The sequence below is a fragment of the Orcinus orca genome, chromosome 2, assembly GCF_937001465.1.
Source record: "Orcinus orca chromosome 2, mOrcOrc1.1, whole genome shotgun sequence".
NCBI classification, from domain to species: domain Eukaryota; kingdom Metazoa; phylum Chordata; class Mammalia; order Artiodactyla; family Delphinidae; genus Orcinus; species Orcinus orca.
Genome location: NC_064560.1, coordinates 60,966,355 through 60,984,809, shown reverse-complemented (window position 1 = coordinate 60,984,809; position 18,455 = coordinate 60,966,355). Strand labels below are relative to the sequence as shown.

Genomic DNA, 18,455 nt, shown 5'->3' with positions numbered 1-18,455 from the left:
TATCACTTGACTTTATTTACTTCATTTTAAAAGGTTCACTCTGGCTGTGCTGAGAATGGGCTGAAGAGAGGCCAGGATGGAAGTAGTGAGATCAGCAAGGAGGTTGTTGCAGAAACTGAGGTGTCAGATGATGGTGATGGACCAGGTTGGCGGTGGGGAATGGCAAGAAGTGATCAGATCCTGGATACAGTCTGGAGGAAGGGCCCATAGAATCATCTGATGGAGTGGACGTGAGGAAAAGAATAAGGGATTGCCTCCAGGTTTCTGGCCTGAGCCAAATTAGAAGGATGAATTTGCCCTTTACTGATATATGTGGGACTTGGCTTGGAGAGGGGAATACGGAGCTTGGTTTGGGACTTGTTAAGTTTGATCCCTATTAGACCTCCAAGTGGAGATGTCAGGTAGGCAGTCAGAAATAAGAACCAGGAGTTCAGGGGAGGTCTGGGCTAGAGATACAAATTTGGGAGTCAGGAAGATATAGCTATTTAAAGGCTGAAGGACAGGAGTAGATCCCCTAGGTTTTATGGCTAGAGAATGGAAAATTGTTCTGAGGCCTGAGCCCTGGCCTATCTAACACTTATAGTCTTAGGTGGTGATGGTGGGGGAGCGGTGGAAGAAAGAGATTAGGAAAAGTGGCCAGTGGAGTAGGAAAGGCTCTCAGAAGGAGTGGCATCCAGGAGCAAGCGAGGAAAAGGTTTCAAGAAGGGACGGTCAATGCTGACAGATCGGGTAGACGAAGCTTAAGAAACGCTAGTGGATTTGGCGATGTGTGACTCATGGGTGACCTTGCCAAGAGCAATTCTGGTGCAGCGGTGGGTACAAGAGCCTGATTGGAGGAGACGGAGTGAAGACAGTGAATACAGACAACTCTTTCAAAGAATTTCTCTATAAAGGAGAGAATAGAGAGATGGGGGCAGGAGCTAATGGGGGACATGGGGTCAAAGAAAGTTCTTTTAAAAGAAGGGAGACAGTACAGAGGCTTGTATGCTTATGGGAATGATGTAAGAGAGGAAAAGCTTGATGATGCAGGAGAGGAGGAATGATTGTTGGAGAGATGTCCTTGATGAGGCAAGAGGAGATGAGATGCAGTGAGGGTGTCTTTAGATAGGCATGGGGGTAGTTTATCCATAGACAGTAGGGAAGACAGAGAATGTGTACCCAGATACAGCTGCATCCCTCCCTTGTGCGGAGACCTGTCTTATCTTCTCTATAGTACAGTCAGTTCCCTGATAGCAGAGAGCTGTCTGTCAAGCTCCTATATCTTCATAACCCTTGCTTGGCAGTCAGCACAAACCTAAGGGAATATATGTTAGGAGTCTTTAATTTCTAATGAACATTACAAATTAATTGGAGTCAGCTTAAGAAATGAAGCAGAATTTTTTGGTAAGGCTTAGATGGGCTTCTTATGGAATTGACAAGTAGGAATGTACCTGTGCCCAGGCAAGGAATGGAGCCAGTATTTGGAAGGATATTGGGACTCCCTCTGTCTTCTTTTTTTAGTTTTGGCTGCACTGGGTCTTCATTGCGGCGTGCAGGCTTCTCTCTAGTTGTGGTGTGCAGGCTCAGTTGCCCCGCGGCATGTGGGATCTTAGTTCCCTGAACAGGGATCGAACCCACATCCCCTGCGTTGGAAGGTGGATTCCTAACCACTGGACCACCAGAGAAGTCTCTCTCTCCTTTTTCTTATTCTATCCTGAACATCAACTTCATTTTCCATCTCACCGTCGAGCAGCTTTGTCTGCTTCTCAGTCCATGTGGCAGAACATGGCTGTAACCCTTCCAAGTTATTTCCAGACACTAGGGTAGACCGTCTCTAGGTTCCAATTCCCAAATACTAGGTCAAAGAATTGGATTAGATTAACTGATTATGTGTCCATTACTGGACAAATCAGCCAAGTGTCCAGGGAGGAAGGGACATGTGACTTTTACAGTTGGAAGCTCTTTGTGAGTAGGGCTGGAAGTCCAGAGAGGAGGGGCTGGGAAAATACCTCAGTCAGTTTCACAGTAGTGAATGGATGGGAAAGTAGGTGTGGATGGGTGGATGGATGGATGGATGGATGGATGTTTTAGCTGTGTCATCGAATAATACTAACAGCTCAGGAACCTGGAATGAAAGAAGGAGGGCTCTTGGCAGTGGTGTTGATATTGGGTATTGGTGAGAGACCTTCGAGGATAGAGCTGTTACTATTGTTGAGGATGTAGAACAGGCCACTGAAGAAAGGAAGCTTATTACTACCAGCCAAAGCTTTCTGGAGACTCCTTGCTTCCCTTCTTACCAGAAGCTAGGCAGTTTCTCCTCTATATTTGCCTTCCAGCTGCTGAAGGGGAACAGTTTTAGGCTTTGACAGGGCCTAGCTTCTAAAAATAAACTGAGCCATATGATAGCCCTCTTCTTGCTACAAGCCCCGGGGGCAGGTGGGCCAGTCCAGTCTCTTCAGGTGGTCTGGGGAAGCCATGGCATCCTGTTCTCTCCTCCCACTATGTTGGAACTGGTCTCCCTGCAACCCAATCTCCTGCTTCCCTCTTAGGATACCCAGAGCCAGAGGTGACCTGGTACAAGGATGACACAGAGCTGGACCGCTACTGTGGCTTGCCAAAATACGAGATCACTCATCAGGGCAACCGCCACACACTGCAGCTCTACAGGTGAGGGAGAGGGGCCTGTTCTGCTCTCTCTGCCCTCCTGAAGGTCCTATGGCCCACGTCTGCCCTTAGAAATGAAGTCAGCTGGATGAAGACGCCCAGACAGGATCTGGGGGTGGAGGCGGGGTTCTGCGGCTAAGCTGAGCCACCTGCTGAAGCGTGTCTGCCTGCTAGTGTCTGGGATCTCCTAAGGCCAGGGCGGGAGTATCTCTGACAGCCAGAGAGCTGAGTGTAACCAGAGGGGGTCCTGACCCATAGCAACATTTTCCATGAGGTCAGCTTCCCAAAAAAGCTCCTGTGTCATCCTTACTTCACAAGGGGCTGTGTGGGTCACCTGCTTCTGAAGGGAGCTCTCCTGGGCCCCAAGTCTAATCTGTCCTGGAACAGCATGACCTTGGCCAGCTCCCACCCTCTTGCCAGCCTCAGTTTCCTCAGCTGTAGTCGGAAATTTTGGAGGTGGTGCTGTCGGAGGTGGGGCGTGGCACTCGGGGCAGGGCTGGCAGGGGGTGGGGCGGGGCGCTTAACTCTGCGAGGCTCTGGCTGCGAGGATTGTGGGCTCTCACCTCCCATCTCATGCTCCTGCCTCTAGGTGTCGAGAAGAAGATGCCGCCATCTACCAGGCCTCTGCCCAGAATGCCAAGGGAATTGTGTCCTGCTCGGGGGTCTTGGAGGTGGGCACCATGACCGAATACAAGATCCACCAGCGCTGGTTCGCCAAGCTGAAGCGCAAGGCTGCAGCAAAGATGCGTGAGATCGAGAAGAGCTGGAAGCACGGGAAGGAGGCCGTGGAAGAGGCCGACACCCTGCGCAAGCTCAGCCCCGACCGCTTCCAGCGGAAGCGGCGGCTGAGTGGGGCCGAGGTGCCAGTCCCCTCGGCCCCTACCCGGGAGGTCGAGAGCGGGACACCAGTGGCTTGGCAGGAGGGAGAGACGGAGCCTGGTCAGCTCCCAGGTTTGGGCCTGATCAACAGTTTTGCTTCCGGAGAGGTGACCACCAACGGGGAGGCTGCCCCTGAGAACGGGGAAGCTGGGGAGCATGGCCTGTTGACATACATCTGTAAAGCCATGGAGCTGGGGCCTCAAAGAGCCCCCAAAAAGGAGTCTGGGGCCAAGAAGAAAAAGAAAGATGAGGAACCTAAGCAAGGTGTGCAGAAGCCAGAGGTAGAGAGGGCAGCTCGAAGCCACCGTTCCTCTGAAAACTGTGTCCCCAGTTCAGACAAGCCTGACTCCTGTGGGACACAGGGGCCCATGGACGTGGAGCAGGTTCAGACCCAGCCCAGGGGCAGGGCCGCACAGGGGCCTGGATCCTCCGGAGCAGATGGCACCAGGAAGCCAGCCTCTGCTGTGGGTACTCAAGACCAGGCCCAGAATGCCCCTGTCCCAGGCCCAGACCAGGAAGTGTATTTCTCCCTGAAGGACATGTATCTGGAGAGCACCCAGGCAGACAAGCCTCAGGGGGAGGAGGGGGCCCAGGCCCCCAGTGGCAGGACACCTGGAGAGCTGCCCTCAGGGAAGGTATCCAGCAAAGCCAGAGGTGAGAGGGAACCTGCTGTCCCTGGCCAGCCCACGCCCTCAGCCCCCCAGCAGACTAGGCCCTTCAACAGGAAGAGATTTGCTCCTCCGAAGCCCAAAAGGGAGCCCACCACCAGCTGCAAGCCTGATTCTTCCCCAAGTCAAGATCCAGAACCTGGGGCTCAGAGCTCAGGGAAGGCACCGCCTCAGGCCTCTGCCCAAGTGCCCACACCCCCCGCCCGGCGGAGACAGAGCACCCAGGACAGCCCCTTGCAGGGGCAAGCAGGCCACAGGACTCCAGGAAAGGTAAGTGTGGGTGTTGGGTGCCTGGAGGCCTCGGGAAAGATGACCTCATGGAAACTGTTGCTGCAGCAGCTGGGCAGCCAGTGAGCAGTGGGATATTTATAGAAGGGGGTGGGGTGAGGTGGAGTGCTGGCCAGGAGCAGGGGACCACAGGCCTGGGCCTCGCCCCAGGCAGTCCCCAGATGCCAGGCGTGTGGGCAGCACAGCCTGACTGCGACCATCTCCTCTGACAACATGGAAGTTCACTGCCAAGGGGACTATGTCGCAGAGGGGGGCGGAGGAAGAGGATGTTCTTTGGGGAGGAAAGAGAATGGGGAGACTGAGGAGTGGTCTGTAGTGTGCAGTGGGTCTTGACCTGGGTGCTTAGAAGAAGATTGAAAAAATATCCACTGTCCAGAAAATTCTGACTTGATCTGGGGTTTTATCTAAGATTTCGGAGTCAGGTATACCTATGTGCAAATCTGACTATCCTTAACATTGTGCGATCTTGGGCAAGTCATAAAACCTTAATAAAAACAGTGCCTACTTCAAAGGGCTGCTGTGAGAATCAGGGTGCTTGGCCCAGGGCTTGGTGCATGCTAAGAACGAAATAAACGGCAGTAGGTCTGAGACATTACTGTGGTGGGAGGTAGAGGGAAACTGTTTTCCCTGAGAACAGGAGTGCTGGCATTCTTCTGGGGATCAGGTAGCCAACAGAGGACAGAGGTTTTGTGTGGAGACAGGGGAGGGGAGGGTATCCAGGTGGCAGCATTGAGGAGTTTGATGGGGGTAGGGGGCAGGGGAAGAGGGAAGAGGGGAGCGGAATTGAGAGGATTAACAGAAGGAAAACAGTTTATCCCGTTTGGTCAGTGTTTCATGTTTCAGAGGCAGAGGGCAGGCAGTATTTCACAGGAGTGTAGAGAGAAGGAGTGTTTTATGGTGGGGCAGAAGGAAAAAGTGTATCAAGACTGGGGGTGGGTTGGATAAAATAGATGGGATATACTTATACTAAGAAATGATTGGTTGTCTGTCTGAAATTCAGATTTAACTGGGTGTCCTGTATTTCTCTTTGCTAAATCTGGCAACCCCAAGTGGAGACAGCATTTTGGCGGGAACTAAGATGAAATTGTTTCTTGGGGCAGAGGAAGCAGGAGCATGGGTCCCAGGAGACAGGAGGAGCAGCTGAAAGCAGTGTTTCACAGGGGTCAAGGCAGAAGACAGACGGTTTCTTGGAACAGTGAAGGGAAACATGAGGGACAAGCTGCTGCAGTACCTCCTGGAGGGCAGCGGGAAAAGGATGCTTCCTGGAGGGACTGCCTTTCCCACACAGAGAGCTTTCATGGGGGCAGGAGGGAGAGACCAGTTTCAAGGGTGGCCAGGGGAGATGGTTTTCTTTCAGTGTGTGCTGAGGGTACTGAGGTTAGTCTGTGGGGACGGTAGTTCAGAGGTCTTTGGAGTGGGGTGAACCTCAAACCAGACTCTCTGAATCTGTTCATGACTCTCAGCCTCTCATGCCTGGTCTCAGGAGATTTCAGCAGCTGCAGTGGTGAGTTCCTAGGAGCCCAGATGGGGCCGCTCCACATGTGGACAGCAGGGCATATGGTAGGGATGGCCCTCATGGGCCCCTAGGGAGCACATTTGGGAAGAGATCAGGCTGGCGGCCAAGTCTGTGAGTGAATCTGGCTTCTCTGCCCACAGCGGTGGGGAATACCACAGCCAGAATGGCTGCATCCTCCTGACAAGGCCCTCCTTGCCTCTTGCAGGTGGGACGAATGGGCTGGGGCACTGCAGGCACAGGAGAGGCTGTCTGTAGAGGTTCTGCTGTTCCTGCAAAGAGCTTTTGTGGCTTTTTTTTTTTTTTTTAGTACTGAAAAAAATTGTGAAATGTATCATACATGTGAAAAATGCATTTAACAGCTATATGTATTTTTGAAGCTGTTGCTTTTTAGTAGCTGAATTTGATTGGTTTTTCATATTCTCATTCTACCAAATCTTTTTTAAAAAATCTTTTTTGATTATGAAAGAAACACATGACCATAGTAAAAAATATGGGGGAAAATTCTAAAAGCTGAAAGGAAAAAGTAAAAATTCACCTATAATTCTACCATCCAAAGACATCTTGATATATCTACCAATCTTTCTGTATACGTATTTTGTTATTTAAAAATTTGATTTACATTGTTATTCTGATTCAGTTTTATATTCTCCTTTCGTTACTTCTCATTATTTCGTGAGCAGTTTTTCATGGTTCCTGAAAATTATCTGAAAAACTTCATTTTTAGTGGTTATGTAAGATGCCACAATATGCATATTTTAACCATTTCTTCAATAGTGTTTATGCTTTTCTTCCTTATTCCAAGGTTAGTTAAATATATATCTGTATTTTTATAATTTTTGTTTGAATTTCTTCATTTGACTTTTAAATTAATCTGGAATTGATTTGTGTGTATAGCATAGTATCAGTCTCTAGCTCAATTTTTGGTTAATAAGTATTCCCCCAAATTCAACCTTTTCCTATTAGTTTGTGATTCTTTCTTTATACACTAATTTTATACCCACTGAAGCCTATTTTAGTTCGCATATATACATCGATCATAATCCGTTAATCTGTTTGTTGATTCTTACAACAGGATGATCTCATTTTAATTGTTGTAGCTTTAATTTCTGGCAGAGCAACCCTCTTATGCTTCTTTTAAACATGTTTCAGCTATTCTCTCTTGTTTATTCCTGTAGGAAAACTTTAGAATCATTGTTTGAATTTTTCCAAACTCCCAGATAACATTGTTTTTTTACCTTGTATCCTTATATTCACCATTTTAAAAAACTACATTTTCAAAAAGGGATGAATTATTTTTAACAAGATCAAAAGCATATTACATCCTTTCATGGAAGACTAGTCAGATTTGAATTTTGAATGGTCTTTTAGTAAAATTTGTTAGGTTTATATTTTTAAACAGCTTGATCGAGGTATAATTTATACACCAATAATAGTCACCTATTTAAAATGTACAGACCAATATACACAATTCACAGTTGTACAGCCATCACCACAATCCGGTTTTAAAACATTTCCATCGGGCTTCCCTGGTGGCGCAGTGGTTGAGAGTCCGCCTGTCGATGCAGGGGATGCGGGTTCGTGCCCTGGTCCGGGAAGATCCCACATGCCGCGGAGCGGCCGGGCCCGTGAACTATGGCCTATGAGCCTGCGCATCCGGAGCCTGTGCTCCGCAGTGGGAGGGGCCACAGCAGTGAGAGGCCTGCGTACCGCAAAAAAAAAAAAAAAATTCCATCACCCTGAAAAGATCCTTGTTCCTTTTTTGCAGCTAATCCTTGTTCCCACCCCCACGACCAGGCAACCACTAATCTGTTTTCTGTCTCTATACCATTGGTATTTTGATTGAGACTGCATTAAGTATCTTTACATATAAGAATTAATTTGGAAATATCAATATCTTAATATTTAGCTTTCTTATCCAGGAGCATGGTATTTTTTTCTATCATTCAAGCCTTCTTTCTTCTTTCTTTTTTTATTTTTAAATTAAAAAAAAAGTTTTGGCCCGAGCCACGCAGCTCGCGGGATCTTAGCTCCCTGACCAGGGATTGAACCCAGGCCCTCGGCAATGAAAGCGCAGAGTCCTAACCACTGGACGTTCCCTCTTATTTCTTTTTAAGCTCTGTTATTTTTTCCATATGGGTCCAGCATGCCTCTTGTTAGCGTTAGATATTTTAAAGGCCTCTGCTTCTGGGATCTGCTGCTGCTTCCCTACACTGCCTTGATTTCCTTTCCTGGAAATAAGGGGCATCTCTGACAGCTCAAGTTAGGCTTTCGTCTTGGATGTGGATGAGGAGCAGGTGCTAAAACTGAGGCCTCTTGGGTTGTTAAGAATGTCCAGGGACCCTCTCCTTGAACCCAGCCATGCTATTCAGGGAGCTCTTTCCCTGGGCAGAAGCAATCTTGCTTAAGGTACTTGGTGAATGGGAACTGGCCTTCAGTGTCCTCAAAGGCTGCTTTCTAGTGCCCTAACCTGAGATCTTCTCTGAGACTGGCTCAGATCTCTGGAGCTGAGGTACAGGAGCCTGGGGATATGGTGGAATGCCCCATCTGCCCAAATCCTCAGAGTGGGTGGTATAGACATGAGAGGGCTCTGCTGAACGCCTCGAGACCTCACAGTACTTTACATCCTGTATGTCCTGAGGATGATCGTCTCAATATGCGGAAACTCTCCTTGCATAATTAGGGTGCTTTGGTTTTCAGAGACTACGTGAATATAAGTATTTTCTGAGAGCTGTTGAAGGGAGGAGGGCTTAAGGAGAGACATGATCGTTGCCTTAAGAAATTATCTAATGAATTCAGGGTATTAGACTTGTACCAAACCATAAGCGCAAAGAGGCTGTGGTGAATGTTATTGCAGTAGGTTTCTAGGGACGGAGAGTGGGGTGGTCTGCAGTCACGAGAGAAGGCATCTGGGAAGAGGCCGGTTGGCAGCATGTATAGGGTTTATTACTGGAAATACCATAGTAGAAAAACATTGAATATAATTTTTTTAATATAAAAGAATGCCCAGGGCTTCCCTGGTGGTGCAGTGGTTGAGAGTCCGCCTGCCGATGCGGGGGACGCGGGTTTGTGTCCCGGTCCGGGAAGATCCCACATGCCGCGGAGCGGCTGGGCCCGTGAGCCATGGCCGCTGAGCCTGCGCGTCCGGAGCATGTGCTCCGCAACGGGAGAGGCCACAACAGTGAGAGGCCCGCGTACCGCAAAAAAAAAAAAAAAAAAAGAATGCCCATAATATCCCCAGATAAAAAGAAATTAGATAGGTTAAAGAGAGGAAGGAAGACATTCTGGGAAGGACAGATAGCATGAAGCAAGGGTAAGTGGTAGGTAGGAATGCACACCTGCCTGTCCTAATCTTTTTTAAATTAAAAAAACAAAATTTCTTTAAAATTTTTTTTACCATACCACACAGCACATGGGATCTTACTTCCCTGGCCAGGGATCACACCCATGCCCCCTGCATTGGAAGCACAGAGTCTCAACCACTGGACCGCCAAGGAAGTCCCCTGCCTATCCTCACTCCCAGTCTTGGGAGTGAGACAGAAAGGGGAGAGAACTAACATTTTTTGAATATCAGCTTCCAGTAATGCTGGGTTAGATAATTCCAACCAACTTTCCTACTGAGGGCAACTAATAAAGCTGAGCAAAATATTAAAATGGCTGCTTGAAGGCACTGGAGAGCTAACAAAGTGAAGAATCACTTGCCCAGGATCTGGGAAGAGATGGAAATCCAGAATGGTGAGCTCAGCCTTTGGCATAGCTTTTGTCCTGGGGTTGTTTGCCACTCCAGAAGGGGAGAATGAGAGACTCAGCAGTGTTGTAGACAGCCTCAAGGGACTTGGGAGACCAGAATTGGAGCCCATGGTCTCAAGAGTGGTAGCCCTGATAAACCCCCTTGTCTTTGGGTTGGGAACCCTGAAGGTTTGTACCATAGCATTAAGGGAACCAGAAGCAAATTACCCTCACGGGGGTTGAGGCTTAACTCTGAGTTACCTGGGTGACCAAGAAATATCTCAATCCTTGAAATCAGATTAAGGTGGTTCAAGATACCTTGCTCCCAAGCATCTGGAGGATGATAACATCATCTAAAGCCACAAATTATTTTTGAAAAATGTTTCAAATATAATATTCAGCACCTAAATGAAGATAACTAGGCACACAAAGAGAGGAAAACGTGAAAAAGGGGACTTGCCCAGCAGCCCAGTGGTTAGGACTCAGCACTTTCACGGCTGTGGCCCTGGGTCAATCCCTGGTTGGAGAACTAAGATCCTGCAAGCTGCGTATTATGGCAAAAAAAAAAAAAAAGAAAAGAAAAGAAACATGAAAAAGAGCTAGCAAAAACAGCAGACAATATATTCCAACTTTTGGAATTATCAGACATGAACTATTAAAACTAAAACTATACATTCTATATTCAAGAAGATAAAAAGGCAAGATTGAAGATTTCAGCAGAGAACTAGAAACTATAAAAAGTGGCAAAGACTTTAAAATGAACCAACTAGAAATCCAGAACTAGAGAATACAGTAACGAATGTTAAATTAGTTATCGTGGTTATGGTAGTTCCAGTTCTGGATAAGATGGAGTAAATACCATCCACCCTGTATCTCCCACTGAATGCAACTAAAAACTTGGGCTAAATGCATGGTGCAGCTACTTGATGACTTTTTTTTAAAATATATTTATTTTATGTATTTATTTTTGGCTGCGTTGGGTCTTTGTTGCTGTGCGGGTCTCCTTGTGGTGAACGGGGGCTACTCTTCGTTGCAGTGTGTGGGCTTCTCATTGCGGTGGCTTCTCTTGTTGCAGAGCACGGGCTCTAGGTGCGCGGGCTTCGGTAGTTGTGGCTTGCTGGCTCCTGAGCGCAGCCTCGGTAGTTGTGGCACACGGGCTCTAGAGCACAGGTTCAGTAGTTGTGGCCCAGGAGCTTAGTTCCTCCGCGGCATGTGGGCTCTTCCAGGGCTCGAACCCATGTCCCCTGAATTGGCAGGCGGATTCTTAACCACTGCACCACCAGGGAAACCCTACTTGATGACTTTGATAAGCAAATAGTAGCAGACAGACTGAGGAATTAGACCAGAATTAAATACCACTGATTCAGCAGTATTTACCCTTAAAAAAATCTAGTATTACCTGGCCTGGTCTTAATGCAATCAGAAACTCAGAAATAAGCATCAGGATGAACAGAGAGAGCTTTAGGAGAAGCCCTTTTGAACAGGCTTGAGGAATAGGAGAGGAATCTCCTGGTAGTGACAGTAGCAGAGGCCACAGGGGTCTAAAACTTTGAGGGAGGACTGGAAAAGGGAATCCTAGGGACCCAGAAAGTAAAGGGTAGATCATACACAGGAAGAAGTTTGGGAAAGTGACTTCATAAGCTGTTTATAAATTCCTGGGCTTATTCTCACGCTGTTCATGCATGGATCTGGTTCTGAACATTGTATCAAAAAAGAACTAAGAGGCCATCATCCAAGTCCCAGACTGGCCACTGGGTGGCACACACACAGGACAGATCTGAATAGCACTGCAAAGACTTTGAAAATGGAACTGACACTGAAACTACAACCTCAGAATGTCGAATGGAACTTGCAGCCTGAACACAACCAAGTAGAGTGTCTGCTAAGACAAAAATATTAACGTTCTCTATAGGATTTATATAAGAAACCAGAATCTCATAATATTCAAAATGTACCAGATATAGTATTATTTGGCATATGAGAAAATCAGGAAAATCTCAACTTGCATGGGAAAAGGCAGTTAAAGAATGCCAATGTCAAGACGGCAGATATGTTGGAATTATCTGACTTTAAAGCAGTGACAAAAAGTAAGGTTGAACACTCTGGAAATAAGTGGAAAGATAGAAAGTCTTGGCAAAGAAATACAAGATATAAAGAACAAATTGTTCATTTTAGAACTGAAAAATAAAATAACTGAAATAAAAAAGACTTGCTTTTTGGGCACAACAGCAGAATGAGGACAATAGGGAAAAAGTCAGTGCACTTTGAAGATAGGTCAATCAAAAGTATTCAATCTGAATAACAGAGAGAAAAAGACATGAACAGAGCTTCAAGGATCTGTGGTGCAATATCAAAATGTCTAACATTCATGTCATTGGATACCCAGAAGGAGAGAAGAGAGTATGGTGCAGAGAAAATATATGAAGAAATAATGGCTGAAAACTTCCCAAATTTGGCAAAAAAAACCCCACAAACTTACAGATCAAGAAGTTCAGCAAACCCCAAATAAGAAACACCCACAGAATTCCATGCCAGGGAACAGCATAGTCAAATTGCTGAGAACTGAAGACAACAACAGCAATAAAATCTTGAAAGTAGTCAGAGAAAAAACGACGCACTATTTATAGGGGAACAATAACTTGAATGACTGCAGATTTCTCATCAGAAACAATGGAGGTTAAAAAGGAAGTGAAATAATATTTTTTAACTGCTGAAAGAAAATGCTTTTCAATCTATAATTCTACATTCAGCAAACATATCTTTTAGTATTGAAGGTGAAATAAAGACATTCCAAGATAAAGGGAAACTAAGAGAATACAGTACTAGCAGACCTGTTCTAAAAGAATTGCTAAAGTAAATTTTTCAGACAAAGAGAAATGATACAAGGAATCTTGTAAATACCTGGGTAAACATAATAGATTATTCTTCTCTTCTTGAATTCTTTTTTAAAAATTATTTATTTATTTATTTATTTGGCTGCGTTGGGTCTTCGTTGCTGTGCGCAGGCTTTCTCTAGTTGCGGCGAGCAGGGGCTACTCTTCGTTGTGGTGTGCGGTCTTCTTGAATTCTTTAAAAAATGTTTGAAGGTAAAAAGTACAGATTATAACGTTGTCTGCTAAAGTTTTTAATGTATGTAAATGTAACATATAAAGAGGGAGAGGGTAAAGGGACCTATGTGGTGGTAAGATTACTACATTTCACTTGCAGTGGTAAGATGTTGACTCTAAGTAGACTGTGGGAAGTTAAGTGTATGTATTGCAGGCCCTAGAACAATAATTAAAATACAAAGAAATATAGTAAACATCACAATATGTAAATTAAAGTGGAATACTAAAAATTTTCAAATAATCTACAAGAAAACTGGAAAGGGGAAACAGGAAGAAATAACAGAGGGAACAAATAGAAAACAAATAATAAAATAATTGATGTAAATTCAAACGTATAAATAATTATATTAAATATAAGTAGTCTAAACACATGAAGTAAAAGACAGAGATTGTGAGACTGGATCAAAAAAAAAATTCCCAACTCTATACTTTTTAAAAGAAATTGACTTCAATTCCAATGGTATAGGTAGGTTAAAAGTAAAATAATAGAAAATATATACAATGCAAACACTAATCAACTGAAAACTGGACTGGTCATATTAATATCAGACAAAGCAGACTTCAGAGCAAAGAAAATTACCAGGGAAAAATAGTGAAGTACATAATGATAAAAGAATCAATTCAAGAAAATGAAAATGAGTTTGCCCCTAACAACAGAGCTTCAAAATACATGAAGAAAAACTGGCAGAACTGAAAGGAGAAATAAACAAATCAACAATTATAGTTGGAGACTTTAACACGCCTCTCAATAACTCAATAATTGAACTAGTAAACAGAAAATCAGTAAGAATAGAAAAGAACTAAATAGCTTTATCAACTAACTGGATCTAATAGACACATAGCATACTCCACATAACAACAAGAGAATACTCATTCATTTCAAATGCATATAAAACATTCACTAGAATAGATCGTATCCTGGGTCATAAACAAACCTTAACAAATATAAAATATTTGAAATAATACAAAGTATGTTCTCTGACAAAAATGAAATTAAACTAGATATCAGTGACAGAGGATAATAGGAAAGTCTCCAAACACTTTTAAATTAAATATCACACTTTTATGCGTCAGAGAGGAAGATCTTAAGGTCAATTGGGAAATATTTTGAACTGAATGAAAGTGAAAGTACAACATATCAAAATTTTAGATGCTGCTAAATCAGTGTCTTGAGGAAAATTTATAGCATTAAATATTTATATTAGAAAAGAAGGTCTGAAATCAATACTCTAAGCTCTCATATTGATAAACTAGAAAAGGAAGAACAAAACTAACCCAAAGCAAGCAGAAGGAAGGGGAAAATAAGAAAAGAGTAAAAAATGAAATTGAAAACAGAAAAACTATGGAAAAAAATTAAACCAAAATCTTGTTATTTGAAAAGATCAATAATATTGATAAACCTCTAGCAAGACTCACAAAGAAAAAAAAAATAAGAGAAGACACAAATTACCTGTATTCAGAACGAAAGAGGAGCTTGATTGTGGTGATCATTTCACAGTATATAGATATATCAAAACACAAGTTGTACACTTTAAATGTGTACTGTTTTGTCAATTATACCTCAATAAAGCTCTTTAAAAAAAAAAAGAATGAAAGGAGATATCACTAGTGACCCTGCAAGCATTAAAAGGATAATAAAGGACTATTATGGGAAAAAATGCACTCACAAATTCAACAACTTAGATGAAATAGAACAATTCTTCTTAAAAAAAAAAACTACCAAAACTCATGTAAAAATGAAACAAGATAATTTGAATAACACTATGACTGTTAAGGAAATTGAGTTTGTAATTTTAAATCTCCTCCCCAAAATCTTTAGGGCCACATGGTTTCACTGGAAAATTATACCAAACATTTAAAGATGATGAAGCCTCAGTATGAGCCCTGGGTCTGGGTTTCATCAAGGAAGTAGACTCCAGGTCCTTGACAATGCCCTGCTCCATCCCTGTTAAGCCCCTGGCTTTGTATCCTGCTTCTCCAAACCAGCACTCTCTCCTCTTAGAGGGTTACAAGCCATAGTACTTGCCATTCAGTGGCTCATTCCTGTGAACCTCCTATGTGCCTCGGTCTGTGAAGGATGCAAAGGTGATTCAGACTGGTTCCTTAATCTCAAAAATTTTACAGAGAAGACAGAAAGACAGGATGGAAAATTAAAACTGCTAATGTTCTTTGTAATGAAAAAGCCCACAGAGAACCAGATAGGTTCACCCCAGCTCACACAGTTTTTTATTTTTAAGAAATACATGACATTCCTCCTCACTTCTCCATACAGTTCCAGATGCAGACACACACACCCACCCCACAAAGTGTTTAGATAGGTCAGTCTTTATAGTTATTGCACACCAAGTCTAACCCTGGGCCTGTGCTGGGCCCTCTTTGAAAGGGAAGAGTTCACAGATTAGCAGGTGACACGTGCACAACTGCCACAGAGAATGAGGGTACAATAATAGAATTAGGTACATTTGCCATGGGTACATAGGATAAGAAGCCACGTACATTTTGGGGGGTGGAGAAGGGAACTCAGAAGTCTTCTAAAATGAGAAGAAACTTGAGTGAGGTCTTCAGGGAAAAGAAGGAGGAGTTCTTCAGGTGAACAATGAGAAGGCTGAGAATGTCCAGCAGAGAAAAACAAAGTGGTTATAAAATAGCACAGTAATCAGCATGGTACGTTAGTGTTGTTGGATGGAGGGACCCAAGAGATGAGGCTGGAGAGACAGACCTGGGTTCTCTGCTGAAGGACAGCCCTCACTGATCACACAAGGGCCTATTTACTTATGCATTTTCATTCTTAATTGGATTTTGTTAAATATGTGTCATAGGCACATAGTATAAAATCCAAAAAGTATAAAAAGTATTTAGAGAATATTAAATCTTCACCCTTTCCCTACCGCCACCACCCCATCCCTCTTCCTGAAATAAGTTGCCATAACTGGTATCTTGGGCATCCTTCCAGAGCTGTCTTCTGTACATTTACAAATATGTGTCTCTGTATTTTCCACATAAAGGTGGTATATGATACTTTCTGTCCTATACCTTGCTTTTTTATTTGGGTATTTATTTTATTTATTTGGGGTGTGGATATACCATAATTCATTGGATCGATCCTGTATTGATGTAATTTAGATATTTTCTAGCCTTTTGCTGTTATAAACTATGAGGCAACGAGTATCCTTGTATATATGTCAATTTGCACATGAAAGTATATCTTTAGGGTAAATTCCTAGGAGTGGAACTGTTGGGTCAAAGAGTATAAGTATTTTTAGTTTTACTAGATAATGCCAAATTACTATCCATAGAGGCTGTGCTGATGCCTCTATGATGCCTCTATAACAGCATCCCTCTAGATGCTGATGCTGATGGGGTTTCCCCATACCCTGCCGGGCAGGGAGTATTCTTAAACTTTTTGCTCTTTTAGGCTAGGGCTTTTAGGCTTTAACCTGTAAGTGATGATAAGCTGCTGAGAGGCTTTTAAGGAGGGGAGTGTCACAATCAGATTTATTTTTTATTTTTGTATTATTATTTTTAATTTATTTATTTTTGGCTGTGTTGGGTCTTTGTTGCTGCACGCAGACTTTCTCTAGTTGCAGCGAGCAGGCATTACTCTTTGTTGCGGTGCATGGGCTTCTCATTGCGGTGGCTTCTCTTGTGGAGCTGGGGCTCTAGGCACGCAGGCTTCAGTAGTTGTGGCACGCAGGCTCAGTAGTTGTGGTGCACGGGCTTAGTTGCTCCGTGGCATGTGGGATCTTCCCGGACCAGGGCTCGAACCCATGTCCCCCGCATTGGCAGGCAGATTCTTAACCACTGTGCCACCAGGGAAGTGCCCAGATTTATATTTTAGAAAGATCACTTGGGCTGCATATTTGGCAGAGGCAAAGACTAGAGTCACGGATACCAATTAGGAGGCTTTACTATAGTCCAGGCAAGATAGAATTGTTGGCAGCTTAGATTAGGGTGTTGGCAGTGGAGACAGAGAGAAGGGAATGGATATTGAGATACTGAAGAGGCAGGTTCAGTAGGACTCAGGGACTGATCAGTCTGCGGGTGAGGGGGAGTGAAGACAGCTTTAATCAAAAGTTCTGTTCACATGAGCCTTGTGTGTAAAGTCAGCATTTTCTTTGTAAATGTATAGATCTCATGTCCATATTAATACTTTCTAATCCTGGGACTTCCTTGGTGGTACAGTGGTTAAGATTCTGCGCTCCCAATGCAGGGGGCCCAGGTTCAATCCCTGGTCAGGGAACTAGATCCTGCATGCCGCAACGAAGATCCCGCATGCTGCCACTAAGACCCAGTGCAGCCAAATAAATAAATAAATATTAAAAATATATTTCTTAATCCTAGAATATCAGAAGTTAAAAAAAGGTTCTAATATATGCTGTTTGTTGGCTCCAAGGTTTTTTTTTTTTTTTAATTATTTTTAAAATTTTATTTTTGGCTGCATTGGGTTTTTGTTGCTGTGCGCTGGCTTTTCTGTAATTGCGGTGAGCACGGGCTTCTCATTGCGGTGACCTCTCTTGTTGCAGAGCAGGGGCTCTAGGCACACGGGCTTCAGTAGTTGTGGCACACGGGCTCAGTAGTTGTGGCTCGCAGGTTCTAGAGTGCAGGCTCAGTAGTTGTGGTGCATGGGCTTAGTTGCTCCGTGGCATGTGGGATCTTCCTGGACCAGGGCTTGAACCCATGTCCCGTGCATTGGCAGGTGGATTCTTAACCACTGCACCACCAGGGAAGCCCAGCTCCAAGGTGTTTTTGTACGTGTCTTACTGGTTCTCAGAGAAGTTGGAGGAGCGTTTTTACTAACATTCTTCGGTCAGTCAGACTTACATTTGATGGCTCCTGTTATTCACCAGACTCTTCTATTTCTTTCGTATTCATACCATTCATTCAGAATTCCATACGCAGTAAAGTAACTTTAAATTTTATATTTAATTTAAATATAATTTAATTAAATACATATTAAGGTCTCATACGTTCCGTTTGCTTTGGTTTTGTGTGTGGTTCTTCTGATACTTAGAAATATTTGTACGTAGTACTTTATAATTTAAATTTTATGTAATATCATCCATAATTTTATGTTTAGTCAGTGTGTTTTACTTTTTTATGATGAGCAGTGATCGTGCTTCCACTTCCTCCCTACCTTTTTTCCCTTTCATTTTCTATCTCCTATTTTCCCAAAGTTTTATTTCTAAGTGACTATCTTTGTATAATTGAATATGCTGTATTTCTGTTACCTGGGTTTTCAGCTTTGAGTCATGCCTTTGATTCCTGGCTTGTATAACTGATACAATTAAGGCATTTAACTCCACTTGTCATCTTCTTCCCCCTTCCCCTTCTGTGCTAGTTGTATCGTTTCTGCATTGTCAGGGCATAAACACTGACATTCTGATCTGCCACTCTAAACTTTTTTGGTTTTAGTCTTGGTTCTATGGTTAAATATATGTTCAGCGTTCACCATCAATTCTTCTGCTGTGGTTTCCCCAGTCATCTTTTGGTTGACCAAAGTTTGTTCTCCAGTAGTTTCCTCCAGGGCCACGGAACACTATTCCTTAAGTTCTCGTATGTTCAAAATCTATTTTCTTAGCAATTTTCCTGTATTTTTGCTCATGTTTTTTGAGAACTGCCTGCGGTAGG

At 43.7% G+C, this 18,455-nt stretch overlaps 1 protein-coding gene across 3 annotated transcripts in view; it reads left to right on the top strand.

Annotated features, from left to right (window-relative positions):
* The window catches only part of ALPK3 (alpha kinase 3), a 53,562-nt gene that overhangs the window by 16,848 nt on the left and 18,259 nt on the right, over positions 1-18,455 (top strand). For all 3 annotated transcript variants that reach the window (XM_049705755.1, XM_033402922.2, XM_049705756.1), the window contains 2 exons: positions 2,529-2,646; positions 3,233-4,460. In XM_049705755.1, coding sequence (XP_049561712.1) covers positions 2,529-2,646; positions 3,233-4,460 — 1,346 coding nt within the window. The remainder of the gene's footprint in view (positions 1-2,528; positions 2,647-3,232; positions 4,461-18,455) is intronic.